The following is a 16,509-nucleotide window of genomic DNA, read 5'->3' on the forward strand; positions in this document are numbered from 1 at the left end:
GCTCTGTGGGGGGAGGTGCAAACACCAAGTCACTGGGGGGCAATGGGTGAGCACCAAGTCACTGGGTTGGGGGGGGGGGGGTGGGGGGTGCTGCATGCAGGAAATGAGTGCTGAGTCACGGGGGTGAGTGCAAATGCTTTTGTCATGCAAGCCCCCACCTGCCAAGAAGTTCGCCACATGAACATTGATTTTTAAATTGTTACTGGGGTAAAGAAAGAACTTGTTTTAAAACAAACACCAGACCCTTGAACTGGAAAGATATTTGCATAGTAACAGATAGTACTTGGAAAGGACAAAGGGACCACTCCCTGCTTCAATTTAATCCACAATGGACTTTTGATTGCCAGACGTTGAAGGTGGAGAAGCTAGCATTCCAGGTTAACTGCTAAGATGGCCGAATACACAAACAGACGTGATCAGACCAGTTTAGTCACATGACTAATTGGCTGTTGGAGTTTTTTTGAATTTGAACTTGCCACAGTGAATTGGAAGTCAGAAAGCTCTTTGCTCCTGGACTGAGAACATCTCTTTCTCAAGGAACTGAAGACCCATTGAAGGCATGAACCCCAAGAGAGAAAAGTCTCCTACAGTGAACAAGATTTAAGAAGAATACTGGGCCCCAACAAAAAGCAAGACGACTTACAAAAGGATTACAATGAGCTCGAAGCACGGTAACAAGAAACTCTTCTGATATTGTCTCAAACCTCTCTATTTTTCCTTCTGCTCTTTTCTGTCTCTATTTGCACGTGCATATTGTGTATTCATGCTAGAGTGGGGCGTATCTGTAGGCGTTAACCGAATTAGAGTTTAAGTTTTAATAAATTTCACTTTTCTTCTTTAAACCTGAAAAAATCCGGTTGTGCTCATTTCTTTGCCTTATAATTGGAAAGCGGTGAACAAGGATTCACCAAGGGGGACCTCAAAACACAGTGTTTAAAAATTAAATCCTGTTACAATAAGACCAGGTGAAGGCTGAGAGAGACCCCTAGACATCTTTCTCACCTGGTCATAACACTTTATTTTAACTTGATTGAACCTGTTCAATAAACAGCCATGCTGTATTGTGTTCAGCTTCCAGTAACACTTACAATAAGTTCTGATCATGTAGTGCGTATACAAGCCATGACATTTAATAGAATCTGTGAATGAATCTTAGTACAGGTAATACATTACAATTGGGACAGTAAGGAAAAGGCCCCAGGTGGAGGGGGGTTGAAGGAGCCCAACAGGTCCTCAGGGAACGAGCCCAGCAGGCTTTCAGGGAGGTTACAGCTTCAGTGTGCACAGAGTGAGTCCCTCAGCATTGCCAGGGCAGCTGGTTAAATATGGACTGAAGTACGGGAAGACTCTTTCAGTGAAGGTGTCCTTGAAGGTGTAGAGATGGGTCATGCCATCAGCGTTATAGAAGGACACTTGTCCTCCCTCAAAATCCAGGTAGACTCCCACCTTCCTGGGCTTCACGCTCGGGGCGAGGGGGACAGCGGGCCAGTCGAGAGCTTTGTACTCATCTCCGTTCCGCAGCCAGACTGTCCAGAAGCCGTCCACAGGAGACAGCGTGATTCGGCCTTTCCTTTGGACGGACTCCTTGGCCACTCCCAAGTCCCAGGCCGTCTTGCTCCCCACCTCGACCTCCCAATAGTGTCTCCCGGCCGTGAAGCCCTGTGCCGCCAGGATGTTGACGCAGGGGTTGAACCGCTCCGCGACGCGAAGCTGCTGCTGATTGGTGTCGGTCAGTCGCACGTGGGTCAGGTCCTCGGACACCAGGAGCTTCGGGTGTGCTGAACTCGGGTCGAGCGTCAGAGAGGCAGGGACTAACAAGAGAATAATAAAAGTTTAAACACCAGAACACTGTGAGGGATCACCTCACCGGGCAAGGGATGCGCCTTTTGACAACTGTTCACAATGATGCAGCACAGAGGAGGCCATTCAGCCCTTCGTGCTGTGCCAGTTCTTTGAAAGAGCGATCTGGTTAATCCCAATTCCCTGCTCTTTCCCCATAGCTCAATTTTTTTCCCCTTTAAATGTTTATTCAATTCCATTTTGAAAGTTATTGTTGAATCTGCTTCCAACATCCTTTTACTTTCCAGATCACAACTCGCTGTGTTAAAAAAAATGTTTCTTCATGCTGCCCATGGTTCTTTTGCTAATCACCTTAAATCTGTGTCCTCTGGTTATCAGCCTCTCTGATACTGGAAACTGTTTATTTGTGACTATCTTATATTTATGGCCTCTAGTTTTAGACTTCCCACAGAGTGGAAACATCTCTACGCCTACCCTCTCAAACCCCTTCATAATCCTGAAGCCCTCCATCAGATCACTCCTGAGGCTTCCCTTTTCTGGAAGAATCCACCCAGCCTTTTCAATCTTTGATAGATATAGCCTCCAAGTTTGGGTTCTAGTAAATCTTTTTTCTTGCCTTCTCCGTTGCGGTGTTCTGGGGACTGAAGAAAGATTCAGCCGAGTTTAGTAATAGATATGGGACCGCATGCTGTTGAAAACAATGGATTCTTCTTTATTTTTTCACTTTCCAGCCTCTCTGCTGGCATGTGTGTACAGTGGCCTCAAGTGAACAAAATGCACAATGCAATTTTCAAAACACGACATCCACCTGCCTCTAGCATTCTTGCAATATGAGGATCAGAACTGTTCACAGTGCTCCAAGCGTGGTCTATCACAGGTTCTCGACAAGTTTAGTGCAACTCCTCTGCTTTTTAATTCTCGTTCGATTGTGTCATCTTCTTGCCAGAAGGTTGACTGTCTTGTGTTCTTACACATTCTGCACAGGTCAACTGCATCCAGTCCATTATATCTGCCATCCATTTTCTCATCTGCTTCTCGGCCATGTTTTCCATCGATCTTTCTGTCCAATAATTATCTCTGTCTATCTTCTGCTCTAATGATGTGACTGAAGTATCTTTCTCTCTCTCTGATGTTATGCACTAATTTCCTCGTTTCTGCAATCATTTCCATCATTAGCCTTTCTGTCTGTGTAAGATGTGCAGAACATCCTCCAATATGTCCAAATCTCGAATTCATTCAGCTTATCAACAGTCTCCATTTGTTGTCCGTGTCTCCGAGGCATATAACAGATGACAAAATGTAACACCTCAGCATTCTTCTCCTAAGATTCAGGGTCAGTATCTTTGATGTTAACAAGTCCTTCATTCTGACCAAGCTATCTCAATTCTCCTTTGGATCGCACAGTCAGATCTCCCATCATGTGATCGCCTGCCCAAGGTATGTAAACGTTTTCAGTTGGTCCAGGATGCGTCCATTTATTTCAATCTTCACGTCCGGTGTTAGGTCCCTGCTGATCAATTCTGTCCCTCTACAAATGAAACCCAGTGCTTGATTTGCATTCAATACTGTTGGAGGCCTGTTAACCTGCATTGCTATTTTTAATGATTTGAAGTGTGTGGCCTCTGCATTCCTCCTGCCACCTCACACTTTCCTGTATTGCAAATGAATTTCAATTCTCTTGCCCATTCTGAAAGTTAAACCGAGACCCTGTCTGCCCCCTCAGGTGGATGGAGAAGACCCCATCTCACTACTTTAAAGACGAGCAGAGAAGCTCTCCCCCCGTTCTGGAACCAAAACCAATATCCGACAACCAACATCACTAAAGACACATGGTCTGCTCATAATCACATTGCTGTTTGTGGGATCCTGCTGTGTGCCATGTTTCCTACATTACTAACAGCGAGTGCATTTGAAGAATACTTCATTTGATCCAGTCACAGCTCAACGGGGCCAATGAACTTGGAAACATAGGAAAGAGGAGGAGAATTAGACCATCAAGCCTACTCTGCCATTCAACTAGATCATGGTTGTCCTACCTCAATGTCATTTTCCCCACACTATCCCCATATCCCTTGATATCTTTAATATCTAGAAATCTATTGATCTCTGTCTTGAATGTACTTAATGGGGCAGAGAATTCCAAACATTCACCAAACTGAGTGAAGAAATTCCTCCTCTCAGTCCTAAATGGTCTACCTCTTATACGGAGACTGTGCCCCCTGGTTCCAGATCCCGCCACCCCCCACAACCAGGAGAAACATCCTTCCTGCAACTGCCCTGTCGAGCCCTGTAAGAATTTTGCATGCCTCAATGAGATCATCTCTCATTCTTCTAAACTCGAGAGAATATAGGCCCAGTCTCCTCAATCTCTCTTCATAAGACAATCCCGCCAACCCAGGGATTAGTCTGGTGGATCTTTGTTGCACTCCCTCTGTGGCAAGTTTATCCTTCCTTAGGTAAGGGACCAAAACTGTACACAGTACTCCAGGTGCAGTCTCACCAAGGCCTTATACAATTGCAGCAATGAAATGTGTGAATTGTAATTAAGACATTTAATTGGCCCTCCTATTATCCAATAGCAAATTCTTTACCCAGAGAGCAGTAAGAACGTGGAAATCACTGCCACAGGGTGTGGTTGAGGGGAATGGCGTAGATACATTTAAGGGGAAGCTAGATAAGCACGAGGGAGAAAGGAATAGAAGGATATGTTGATCGGGTGAGATGTAGAAGGGTGGAAGGAAGCTCATGTGGAGCATAAACACCAGCATGGACCAGTTGGGATGAATGGACTGTTTGTGCTGTAAATACTTTACAATTCCGTGTAATGGGTTTGTCGATGATAATCAGATATATTATAAATGATTGCCAGTTACAAGAACAAAAGACCTTTCCACTAACTATATAAGAAGACATGAAACAATTTCCTGCGACTGCACAGGGCTGGAAACTGACCTTTCACCTGTGGAATCTCTGGGGTCAAATACATTCTAGACAGAGGCACGAAAAGTCTTCAGTCTCCTGACAGAGAGTTCAATGTGAAATTACATTTAGTCAGTCCTAGATTTCTTGTGCTATGGAACAGTGTCTCTAAATGGGTATTCTCATTAATAATGTAAACCTTGGGTGGATCCTAACAGATTAGATATACCTGAACCTCAAGTGTCAAAATACAAAGAGATTACACAAACTAAGGTTGTATTGCTTGGGATTTAGAAGGATAAGCAGTGATTTGATTAATTTTTGAGATGTTAAGGGAACAGATAGGGTAGAGATAAAGACACACTTATTGCTGCTGGGTCTTGGAATAAATTATGGCTGTGAAGAGAGACAGTAAAACATCAAGGATAAATAACTCCAGGGTTTAATCCTGGGAAGACATGTTAAATAAAATGTAAGAAGGGGCAACAACCTTTGACGGCTGAGACAGAGCAAGACAGAGGTGATGAGTCCTGAGACAGAACAAGGCAAAAAAGTGCACAGCATGTCCTAATGTAGGAAGATTTACATCAGCAGCAGGTTCTTGGGGTTTTTTTGCTCTGAATTAAAACTCCACGTAAAGTCAACAGGAAAAGTTCACTACCTGGGCTGATGAAGTCTTTCATCTCTTTCCACATCTTGTACTGCAGAGGACCCTTGAATAAGCCCAGAGGCAGGTCGGTAGATACTTCACTGGGCATCTGGATATCATCAGGCCTGTGGGACATGGTCATTGTTGGTAAAGTTGAGGGCAATGTGAACAAGAACCTGTATCCTAGATCAGCGAGAGGGCCGACAGATTACATACCCACCTGAGCCAGCTTACTTCCTGAAAGCACAAGAGAGACACACACACGCACGTTACTTTGAGGCCTGTCAATATTGCATCCAAACTACCTAATTTGTACCTAGACAATCCATTAAAGTATACATTGGACAAAACAAGTTGTGTGGACAAAATATTCAGCAGACACATGGAAGGTCAACTCACCAGTTTTGATCGAGTAAATAGGGAGAGGCTGCTTCCAGTGGCAGGAGGGTTGGTAACTACAGGATAGATTTAAGATAATCGACAGAGGAACCAGAGGGGCAGATGGGGAGGATCTTAACACTGCAAGTTATGACCTGGAATACACGGCCGGAAAGGGTGGTGGAAGCAGATTCAATAGTTACTTTGAAGGGAAAACATTTACGAGGATGAGAGGAGCAGGACTAACAGGATAGATCAAAGAGCTAGCAGAAGCACAATGGACCAAATGGCTGCCTTCTGTGCTGCATCATTCTATCACGGAATCAGAAATTTACATCGCTATGCCAACTGACAAGTAACCATTCAGCCTAATCCGACCTTCCAGCACGTGTCGGTAGCTCCGTCAGTCATAACACTTCAAGTGCATATCCAAGTACTTATTAAATGCAGTGAGAGTTCCAGACCCACACCACCCTCAGTGAAAACATTTCTCAACTCCCCTCTAATCCTTTTACAGAATCGTTACAATGCAGGAGGAGGCCATTCGGCCCATCGTGTCTTCACCGGCTCTCCGAAAGAGCAACTCCCTCAGTTTCATTCCCCTGCCTTCTCCCCATAACCCTGCACATTCTTCCTTTTCATCTTACTGTCTAATCACCAACTGCTTTAAATCTATGGCTGCTGGTTATTGACCTAAGGGAAATAGATCCTTCCTTTCCACCCAATCTAGGCCCCTCAATTAAATCACCCCTCATCCATGTTCACAGACTATCCAATCTTTCCTCATAGCTAGAAATTCTCTAGTCCTGACCATATCCTCGTAAGTCTCCTCTGTACCCTCTCTAGTGCAATCAAATCCTTCCTGTAATGTTGTGAGCAGAACTGTACACAATACTCTAGCTGCGTCTAACTAGTGTTATATATAGTTCCAGCATTATCTCCCCCCTCTTTATTCTATGCTGTGGCTAATGAAGGAAAAGGTCCCGTATGTCGTCTTAATCCCCTCAGTGAAAACACACTGGAGAAATTAATAGGACTAAATGGGGACAAATCCCCTGGATCCAACAACCTACGTCCCAGGGTTTTAAAAAGAGGTAGCTGCAGAAATAGTGGATGCATTGGTTTTGATTTTTCAGAACTCCTTAGATTTTAGAACAGTTCCCGAGGATCGGAAGGTAGCAAACATAACACTGCTCTTTAAGAAAGGAGGGAGAGAGAAAACCAGGAATTAACACCAGTAGAAGACAAAATGTTAACATCTCAAATTAGGGACGGGGTGACAGGACACTTAGAAAATAATGCGAATAAGCAGAGTTAACATGGATTTATGAAAGTGAAATCATGTTTGACAAATCTGTTAAGAGTTTCTTGAGGATATACTGAGTAGGATGGAGTGTAGTTGGATTTTCAAAAAAAAAAAATCATTCGATAAGAAGTCATGACAAAATTAAGATTCAGGTTGGGGACAATATATTTATTTATTTAGAGATACAGCACTGAATCAGGCCCTTTGGCCCACCGAGTCTGTGCCGACCAACAAGCACCCATTTATACTAACCCTATAGTAATCCCATATTCCCTATCACCTACCTACACGAGGGGCAATTTACAACGGCCAATTTATCCATCACCTGCCAGTCTTTGGCTGTGGGAGGAAACCGGAGCACCCGGCGAAAACCCACACGGTTACAGGGAGAACTTGCAAACTCCGCACAGGCAGTACCCAGAATCGAACCCGGGTCCCTGGAGCTGTGAGGCTGCGGTGCTAACCATTGCGCCACTGTGTTGCCCATATTAGCATGGATTGTGGATTGTTTAATGGACAGAGAACAGTCGGACCAAATGGAGCATTTTCAATGTATAACTATCAGGGTGCCTCAAGGATCAGTACTTGTGCCTCAGTTATTTACAATCTATATTAATGACTTAGATAAGGGAGAGCAAGTGTAATGCATCAAGTTTGCTGATGATACAAAGTTAGGGGGAAATTAAGTGGTGAGGAGGATGCAAAGAGGTTGCAGAAAGATACAAACAAGTTGCGCGAATGGGCAAGAACACGGCAGATGGAATACAATGTGTCGAATTGTGAAGTTATCCACTTTGGTAGGAAAAATAAAAAGGCAGAATATTTGTTGAATAGCAAGAGACCAGGAAATGTTTGCATTTCGAGGGACCTGGGTGTTCTTGTACATGAATCACAAAGTTAACATGCAGGTACAGCAAGCAATTAGGAAGGTAAATGTTATGTTAGCTTCTGTTACAAAGGGATTGAAGTATGAGTAAAGAAATCTTACTGCAATTATACAGGGCATTGGTGAGGCTACACCTCACACCTGGAGTAGTGTGTGCAGTTTTGGTCTCTTTACCTAAGGAAGGACATACCTACCCTACAGAGAATGCAACGAAGGTTCACTAGACTGGTTCCTGAGATGAGGAGAGATTGAGGAGACTAGGCCTATATTCCCTGGAGTTTAGAAGAATGAGAGATGATGTAATTGAATCACAAAATTCTTAAGGGTCTTGACAGCGTAGATGCTGAGAAAATGTTTCCCCCTGGCTGGGGGGTCACAGTCTCAGAATAAGGGGTCAGCCATTGGAACTGAGATGGGGAGAAATTTAGAGTCAAGAGTTATACAACATAGAAACAGGCCCTTCGGCCCATCGTGTCTGTACTGGCTATCAAGCACCTATCTATTCTAATCCCATTTTCCAGCACTTGGTCCATAGCCTTGTATGCTATGGCATTTCAAGTGCTCATCTAAATACTTCTTAAATGTTGTGCGGGTTCCTGCCTCTACCACCCCTTCAGGCAGAGTGTTCCAGATTTCAACCACCCTCTGGGTGAAATTGTTTTTCCTCAAATCCCCTCTAAACCCCCCTCTAAATCCCCTTCTTCATAGGGTTGTGAAATTTTGGAATTCTCTACCCCAGAGAGCTGTGGATGTTCAGTCATTAAGTATATGCAAGACAGAGGTTGATAAATCTTTGGGTACTAAGGGATATGGGGATAGTGTGGGAAGGTGGAGATGAGAGAGAAGATCAGCCATGATCTTGTTGAATGGCGGAGTAGGGTCAAAGGGCCGAATGGCCTACTCCAGCTGCTGTTTATGTTCACCTTATCTTTCTGTCCTGCTACCTTCATGGATCAGTGGACATGCACACCAAGATCTCATTGTTTTGCTGAACTTCTCAGTATCCTAACACTTAATGTGTGCTACCTTGTCTTGTTAGCCTTTTCCAAATGCATTATCCCACTTTTCCAGATTGAAATCCTTTCGTCACTTTCCTGCCCACCTGATCAGTCCATTGAAATCTTCCTGCAGTCTACAGCTTACTTACTCACTCTTGACCACGAGGCCAATTTTTGTATCATCTGCAAACTTCTTAAACATGCTCCCTACATTTCAATCTAAATCATTGATTACATACCACAAACAAGGAGAGACCTGAGCCCTGTGGAACCCCACTGGAAACAACCTTCCAGTCACAAAAACATCTGTTGATCCTTTGCTTCCTGTCACTAAGTTAATTTTGGATCCAAATTGCCACTTTCCCTTGGATCTCAAGCTTTTCTGACCAGTCTCCCATGTGAGACCTTGTTGAAAGTCTTGCTGAAATCAATAGTGAGTACATCAAACATGCTACCCTCATCAATCCTCCTTGTTACCTCAAAATTCCATCATGTTAGTCAGACCAATCTCCCTTTCACAAATCCATTCTGACTGTTCTGAATTAATCTGTGACTTTCCCAATGACGAATATTGTCCATCAGAATTCTTTCAATAATTTGGTTACAAAAGGCCCCCCCAGATATCTCCCCACCATTAAACATTGGTGTTGTAATGAAATCATTACCCAGACACCTAGCTGGTTAAGCAAACTATTCTCTCGCAAAGGACAGCAGAATCCATTGAGGGGATAGTCAACTCTACCTCTTCATTGGTGCTGGCAGAAACCATTTACAGTGCCCATTATCAGCATCAAGTATTCACTGCTCAGGTACAGCATGGGTTAGATACAGAGTAAATCTCCCTCTACACTGTCACATCAAACACTCCCAGGACAGGTACAGCACAGGTTAGATACAGAGTAAATCTCCCTCTACACTGTCCCCGTCAAACACTCCCAGGACAGGTACAGCACAGGTTAGATACAGAGTAAAGCTCCCTCAATGCTGGAGCAACATTGCGTCTCAGGTCCTACCCTCACTGTAGTGTTGAAGCATGAATACATTTGCCTAGAGTCTGGACTGGTCTGAAACGAAGCACCAAATATGGTCAAATTACAGCCGATGTTGGGCTGTGGGCTTATACCCAAGGATTGAAGACGTCCAAATTCATAACAAATTCATAACAGGAGACAGCTCCCGCAGCTGGAAACCAGTATCCAATCCAGTCATCCACATTGGGGGCTAAAATGATTAAATTATGAGGACAGGTTGCCTAGACTAGACTTGTATTCCGTTGAGTAGAGGTGATTTAATTAGCGTATGTAATATGATTAAAAAGAGCTGATAGGGTGGAGTTGGGGGTTAAGTCCAGAACAAGGGGGCACAGCCTTAAAATTAGAGATAGATCATTCAGGGCTGATGTCAGGAAGCACTTCTTTATACAAAGCCCAATAGACATCTGGAATTCTTTCCCACAAGAAGCTGTTGAGGCTGAGGGTCAATTGAAAATTTCAAAACAGTTTTTAAAGAAAGGTTATTAAGGGTCATGGAACCAAGGCAGGTAAATAGATACAAATCAGCCACGATTGAAATAAATATTGGAACAGGCTGGAGGGGCTGAATGGCCTCCACTGGTTCCAATGTTCTTATGTTTCTACTACACGACCTCAGCTCCAACCCAGACTGTTGGAACAAGAGTTGTTGGCTTTCAATTACATGGCCATGAAGTGGAAAGTGCAGTAAACCGGCACAGAACTCCACTTTGTCCCATCGGAGAATGGCTGAACACAACTTGAGACTCTTGTACCAGGTGTTCAAGTGTGATCCCCATCATTCCACCACTACAAACCAAGAAAGATCTCGCATTTATATAGCGCCTTTAATGACCTTGGTACATCCCAAAGTCCTTTACAGCCAATGAAATACTTTTGAACTGTAGGGAAACGTGACAATCAATTTACACACAGCAATGAGATAAATGACAAACTGAACTGTTTTAGTGGTGTTGGTTGAAGGATAAAGATTGGAAAACACTGGGGAGAACTTCCATTGCTCTTATATTTTGTGGCCATGGGATCTTTTACACTTGAGAATAGAAGGCACCTCTGTTTAACATCACACCCAAAAAACTGTACCTCCCACTGTGTAGCACTGCCTCAGTGCTGCACTGGAATGTCAGCTTCGATTAAGTGCTCAAGTCTCTGGACTTGACTTGAGACCACAACCTCCTGACTCAGAGGCAAGAGTGCTAGCAGCTGAAACATGGCTGACTTCGCAAAGGAGGACACAAATAACCTCCCAGAAATGTTAGGGAACCAAAGGTCTAATGAAAGGGAGGAAATCAGTATATGTAAAAAAAAAAATCGTGCTAGGGAAATTAATGGGGTTAAAGGCTGACAAATCCCCAGGGTTTGATCATCTACATTCCAGAGTATTAAAGGAAGTGGCCCTGGAAATAGTGGATGTATTGGTGGTCATCTTCCAAAATTCTATAGACTCTGGAGCAGTTCCTACAGATTTGGAGGGTGGCAAATGTAACCCAACTATTTAAAAAAGGAGGGAGAGAAAAAACTGGGAATTACAGATCAGATAACCTTACACTAGCAGTGGGGAAAATGCTAGAGTATATTATAAAGGAGGTGATAGCAGAATACCTAGAAAGTATAAACGGGATTGGAAAATGTCAGCATGGGTTTACCAAAGGGAAATCATGCTTAACAAATCTACTGGAGTTTTTTGAGGATGTAGCTGGTAGAATAGATAAGGGAGAACCAGTGGATGTGGTGTATTTGGATTTTCAGAAGGCTTTTGATAAGGTCCCGCATAAGAGGTTAGTGTAAAAAATTAAAGCACATGGGATTGGGGGTATTATACTGGCATGGTTTGAGAATTGGTTGACAGACAGGAAACAAAGTAGGAATAAACGTGTTTTTCCAGGTGGCAGGTAATGACTAGTGGGATACCGCAGGGATCAGTGCTTGGGCCCCAGCTATTCACAAAATATATTAATGACTTGGGTTAAGGAACTAAATGTAACATTTCCAAGTTTGCAGATGACACAAAGCTGGGGAGGGGGGGGGGGGGGGGGAGGAATGTGAGCTGTGAGGAGGATGCAAAGAGACTCCAATGTGATTTGGACAAGTTGGGTGAGTGGGCAAATGCATGGCAGATGCAGTATAACATGGATAAATGTGAGGTTATCCACTTTGGTTGTAAAAACAGAAAGGCAGCTTATTATCTGAATGGTGGTAGATTGGGAAAGGGGGAGGTGCAACGAGACCTGGGTGTCCTTGTACACCAGTCGCTGAAAGCAAACATTCAGGTGCAGCAAGCAGTTAGGAAGGCGAATGGTATGTTGGCCTTCATTGCAAGAGGATTTGAGTACAGGGGCAAGGATGTCTTACTACAGTTATACAGGGCCTTGGTGAGACCACATCTGGAGTATGTGTGCAGTTTTTAGTCTCCTTACCCGAGGAAGGACGTTCTTGCCTTGGAGGGAGTGCAAAGAAGATTTATTAGGCTGATTCCTGGGATGGCAGGATTGGCATATGAGGAGAGATTGGGTCGACTAGGCCTATATTCACTAGAGTTTAGAAGAATGAGAGGGGATCTCATAGAAACCTATAAAATTCTAACAGGACTAGACAGGCCAGATGCAGGGAGGATGTTCCCGATGGCTGGGGAGTCCAGAACCAGGGGTCGCAGTCTCAGGATATGGGGTATGTCATGTAGAACCGCGATGAGGAGAAATTTCTTCAACTCAAAGGGTAGTGAACCGATGGAACTCTCTACTTCAGAACGCAGTGGAGGCCAAGTCATTAAATATATTCAAGAAGGAGATAGATATAATTCTTAATGCCAAAGGGATCAAGAGATATGGGGAGAAAGCGGGAACAGGGTATTGAATTAGACGATCAGCCGTGATCTTTTTTGAATGGCGGAGCAGGTCCGAAGGGCCGAATGGCCTACTATTTTCTATGTTTCTGTGAAAGGCTAGGCTATTAAACAAAGCGTTCGAACTCTTCATCCATGCCTTTGACTTGACTCTTCCAACACTCTCCTGGCTGGCCTCCCACCTTGCACCATCTGTGAACTTGAGTTCGTCTGAAACTCTGCTGCCTGTATCCTAACTCACACCGAGTCCCATTTACTAATCACCCCTGTGCTCACTTGCCTGCATTATCTCCCCATCTGGCAATGTAATCATTTAAAAATTCTCATCCTTGTTTTCAAATCCTTCCTTGTCCTCACCCTTCCCTATCTCTATAATCTCCTCCAGTTACACAACTCTCCGAGGTATCTGTGCTCCTTCAATTCTGCCCTTTTTGAGCATCCCCGATTTTAATCGCTTCACCACTGGTGGCCATGCTTTCAACTGCCTGGGCCCTAAGCTCTGGAATTCCCTCCCTAAACCTCTCCGCCTTCCTAACTCTCTCTCCTCCTCTAAGACACTCCTTAAAACACATCTCTTTGTTCAAGCCTTTTGTTGATGGCTCTATATATCTCATGTGGCTCAGTGTTTGGTAACGCTCCTGTGAAGTGCCTTGGGATGTTTTATCACAGGAGTTTACACAAGTTGAGCCAGTTGATTGTTCACTCTTGTCCATTCTATGGAGTGTAACTCTTTCCAACTCTCCCCCTTACTCTACCTTCAGGAACTCGATGTCTTCGCCCTGAGTTTGCTGTTTGATCAGCTTTGTCAGCTGAATGTCCAGGGAGGACAGCCCGTCCTGGGCTTTCTGCAGGTTCTCTCGGATCAGGTTCAGGACGGAGCTCTCGTGCTCGGCCAACTCCCGAGTCAAACTTTCTTCTCTGTCGTTGAGAAAACCGTGCATTTGAGCAAACTGCTCCTTAACGTGCGATAACAGCACCTCAGAACTTTTCTGCGAAAGGAAAATGTAAAGCAATTTTTCAGAAACAGAAAACATGGACTGCACCGGTTCAAGAAGGCAGCTCACCATCACCTTCTCAAGGGAAATTAGGGATGGGCAATAAATGCTGGCCTGGCCAGCGACACCTACATCCCATGAATGAATAAAAAAGATAGGAGCAAACTGTGACTTGCATATGAAAGCACAATTTACAAAGTTCTTTAATGCTAAAGCTATAGTGCTGATAATGCTGCTGCAACTGATTTAAAATGGCCACAGTGGCCAAAAAGGAGAATTGTTGGAAAACTGGTGGAACTGCGTTTTTTATTCATTCCTGGGATGTGGGCATCTCTGGCCAGGCCAGTATTTATTGCCCATCCCTAATTGCCTTTCAGAAGGTGGTGGTGAGCTGCCTTCTTGAACCGCTGCAGTCCATTTGGGGTAGGTGTAACCATCGTGCTGTTAGGAAGGGAGTTCCAGGATTTTGACCCAGCGACAGTGAAGGAACGGCGATATAGTTCCAAGTCAGGGTGGTGTGTGACTTGGAAGGGAACTTGCAGGTGGTGGTGTTCCCATGTATTTGCTGCCCTTGTTTGGAAGGTGTTGTCTAAGGAGCCTTGGTGCGTTGCTGCAGTGCATCTTGTAGATGGTACACACTGCAGCCACTGTGCTTCAGTGGTGGAGGGAGTGAATGTTTGTAGATGGTGTGCCAATCAAGCGGGCTGCTTTGTCCTGGATGGTGTCGAGCGTCTTGAGCGTTATTGGAGCTGCACCCATCCAGGCAAGTGGAGAGTATTCCATCACACTCTTGAACTGTGCCTTGTAGATGGTGGACAGGCTTTGGGGAGTCAGGAGGTGAGTTACTCACTGCAGGATTCCTAGCCTCTGACCTGCTCTTGTAGCCACGGTATTTATATGGCTACTCCAGTTCAATTTTTGGTCAATGGTAGCCCCTAGGTTGTTGATAGTGGGGGATTCAGCGATGGTAATGCCGTTGAATGCCAAGGGGAGATAGTTAGATTCTCTCTTGTTGGAGATGATCATTACCGAGCACTTGTGTGGCGCGAATGTTACTTGCCACTAACCGCCCAAGCCTGGATATTGTCCAGGCCTTTCTGCATTTCTACACGGACTGCTTCAGTATCTGAGGAGTTGCAAATCGAGCTGAACATTGTGCAATCATCAACGAACATCCCCACTTCTGACCTTATGATTGAAGGAAGGTCAACAAAAGACGGTAGTTATGCTGAAGACTATAATTTGAGCTGTAATATGTTAAAACATGACGAATTATGCTTCCATATGCTATTTGCAGTTTGTTCCTCTCACATGCACATCCAAACATATTAAAGGACTTTAGCAGCGCCCTATAGTTCAACAAGAGCAGTGGTCCTTAAACTTACCCAGGTGGAACACCATTGTACATTTCACTGATCTGAAAAACAATTGACACCACCACACTCTGCTCTCCGTCTCATCCAATTTATATCCACACTGCCACTTCAATCCCATGGGCTTTAATTTTGCTCACCAGTCTATTGTGTGACACTGTGTCAAATGCCTTTTGTAAATCCATATACACATCAACAATTGTTAATTCAAAACAAAAAGAGCTACTTTAAAATTTTGCAAGTTCCCAATTTTACCTTGACTGTAGAAATTTTGTCTTGCTCACTGCTCAGGAAGCGAGTGAAAGCTGCCGATCGATCGCGGACTGAAGCAATCTCCGCCTGCAGCTTCTCCTGCAAGTTCAAAGGGTCATTGGTGAGAAAGTGAGATGCTGCAAACAGCAAAACTGGAGTTCAACCTTGCTCATTGAAGCACAAAGACAGTCACGCCTTGGGCATGAGTAGGGAGGTAAGAAGGGAGGCATAAGCTAGGGTTGGGGACAAAAGGGGAGTGAGGTAAGGAGGGAGGGGGAGGGTTAAGGTTGGGGGGGGCAGGTGAGGGACTTGACCCCACAACCTACTGACTCAGAGGTGAGAGAGCTGCCCACTGAACTAGAGCTAAAACAATGACCCAGCCCACTTCCCTCCAACAAATTGGGAGGGCCTTCAAAGGGCCTGATGGCCCTTTCCTAGCTCCGTGATAAACTGGCTCGCCCTGCACTGTGCGAGCGAACTCTTGGTACCTTATAGAATTGGGCAGCCTCTTGTACTGGGCTGGCCTGGTGCTCCCTGTGGCTGGGCCCGTCTCGGCAGCTCACACAGATCAGCTGCAGGTCAGTGTCACAGAAAAGCTTGAGCCTGTGTCCGTGTTGCTCGCAGTATAGGCCGGCCAGTGTGCGAGCCTCCTCGCTCATCTGCTGCACCACCCGGTTGGAGCGGAGGGGCCGATGACCGGCCTCCTCTCGGCACTCTGGGCAGCAGAGGCCTGAGGCCTGGCAGTTCCAGTACTCCTGCACGCACCGGCGGCAGAAGTTGTGGCCGCAGCGGAGGATTACTGGATCCACAAAGACCTCCAGGCAGATGGGGCAGAGCAGCTCCTCGGTGAAGCTGACATGAGCCCAGGCTAAAGCCATCATGTCCCCCTGTGTGACCTCTGCCCCCCTCAAGGACCCAGGATCCACGAGGCCAAACAGAACCACTTTGAAATGGGAGCCTTTAACAGTCAGGGCCCAGGTGATGGCTTTGTTAATTGATTCCTGGTTTGACCCCACTCAGCCAATCCCTGTGTTCGTTCATTAATGATCACCACACAATTTCCCCTGCCCCATGTGAGTA

At 45.0% G+C, this 16,509-nt stretch overlaps 1 protein-coding gene across 1 annotated transcript; it reads right to left on the bottom strand.

The window, feature by feature from the left end:
• Positions 1–1,266: 1,266 nt before the first annotated feature.
• Positions 1,267–16,307, bottom strand: LOC137346259 (nuclear factor 7, brain-like). The gene is made up of 6 exons (XM_068009718.1): positions 15,918–16,307; positions 15,433–15,528; positions 13,565–13,798; positions 5,589–5,605; positions 5,381–5,493; positions 1,267–1,811 (listed from the first exon to the last, which is right to left on the bottom strand). Exons 1-6 carry the CDS (start codon positions 16,305–16,307, stop codon positions 1,267–1,269), a joined length of 1,395 nt encoding a protein of 464 aa, XP_067865819.1.
• Positions 16,308–16,509: the final 202 nt, after the last annotated feature.

This window comes from Heterodontus francisci, chromosome 29 (genome assembly GCF_036365525.1).
Source record: "Heterodontus francisci isolate sHetFra1 chromosome 29, sHetFra1.hap1, whole genome shotgun sequence".
In the NCBI taxonomy this organism is placed as follows: Eukaryota; Metazoa; Chordata; class Chondrichthyes; order Heterodontiformes; family Heterodontidae; genus Heterodontus; species Heterodontus francisci.

What these genes read in the sequence shown, in the direction of transcription:
- LOC137346259 (XM_068009718.1), bottom strand. Translation starts at nt 16,307, where the DNA reads ATGGCTTTAGCCTGGGCTCATGTCAGCTTCACCGAGGAGCTGCTCTGC. An exon ending in AGGCTGCCCAATTCTATAAG is followed by an intron (nt 15,529 to 15,917) that starts GTACCAAGAGTT and finishes TTGAACTTGCAG; the next exon opens with GAGAAGCTGCAGGCGGAGAT. An exon ending in ACAAAATTTCTACAGTCAAG is followed by an intron (nt 13,799 to 15,432) that starts GTAAAATTGGGA and finishes TTCCTTTCGCAG; the next exon opens with AAAAGTTCTGAGGTGCTGTT.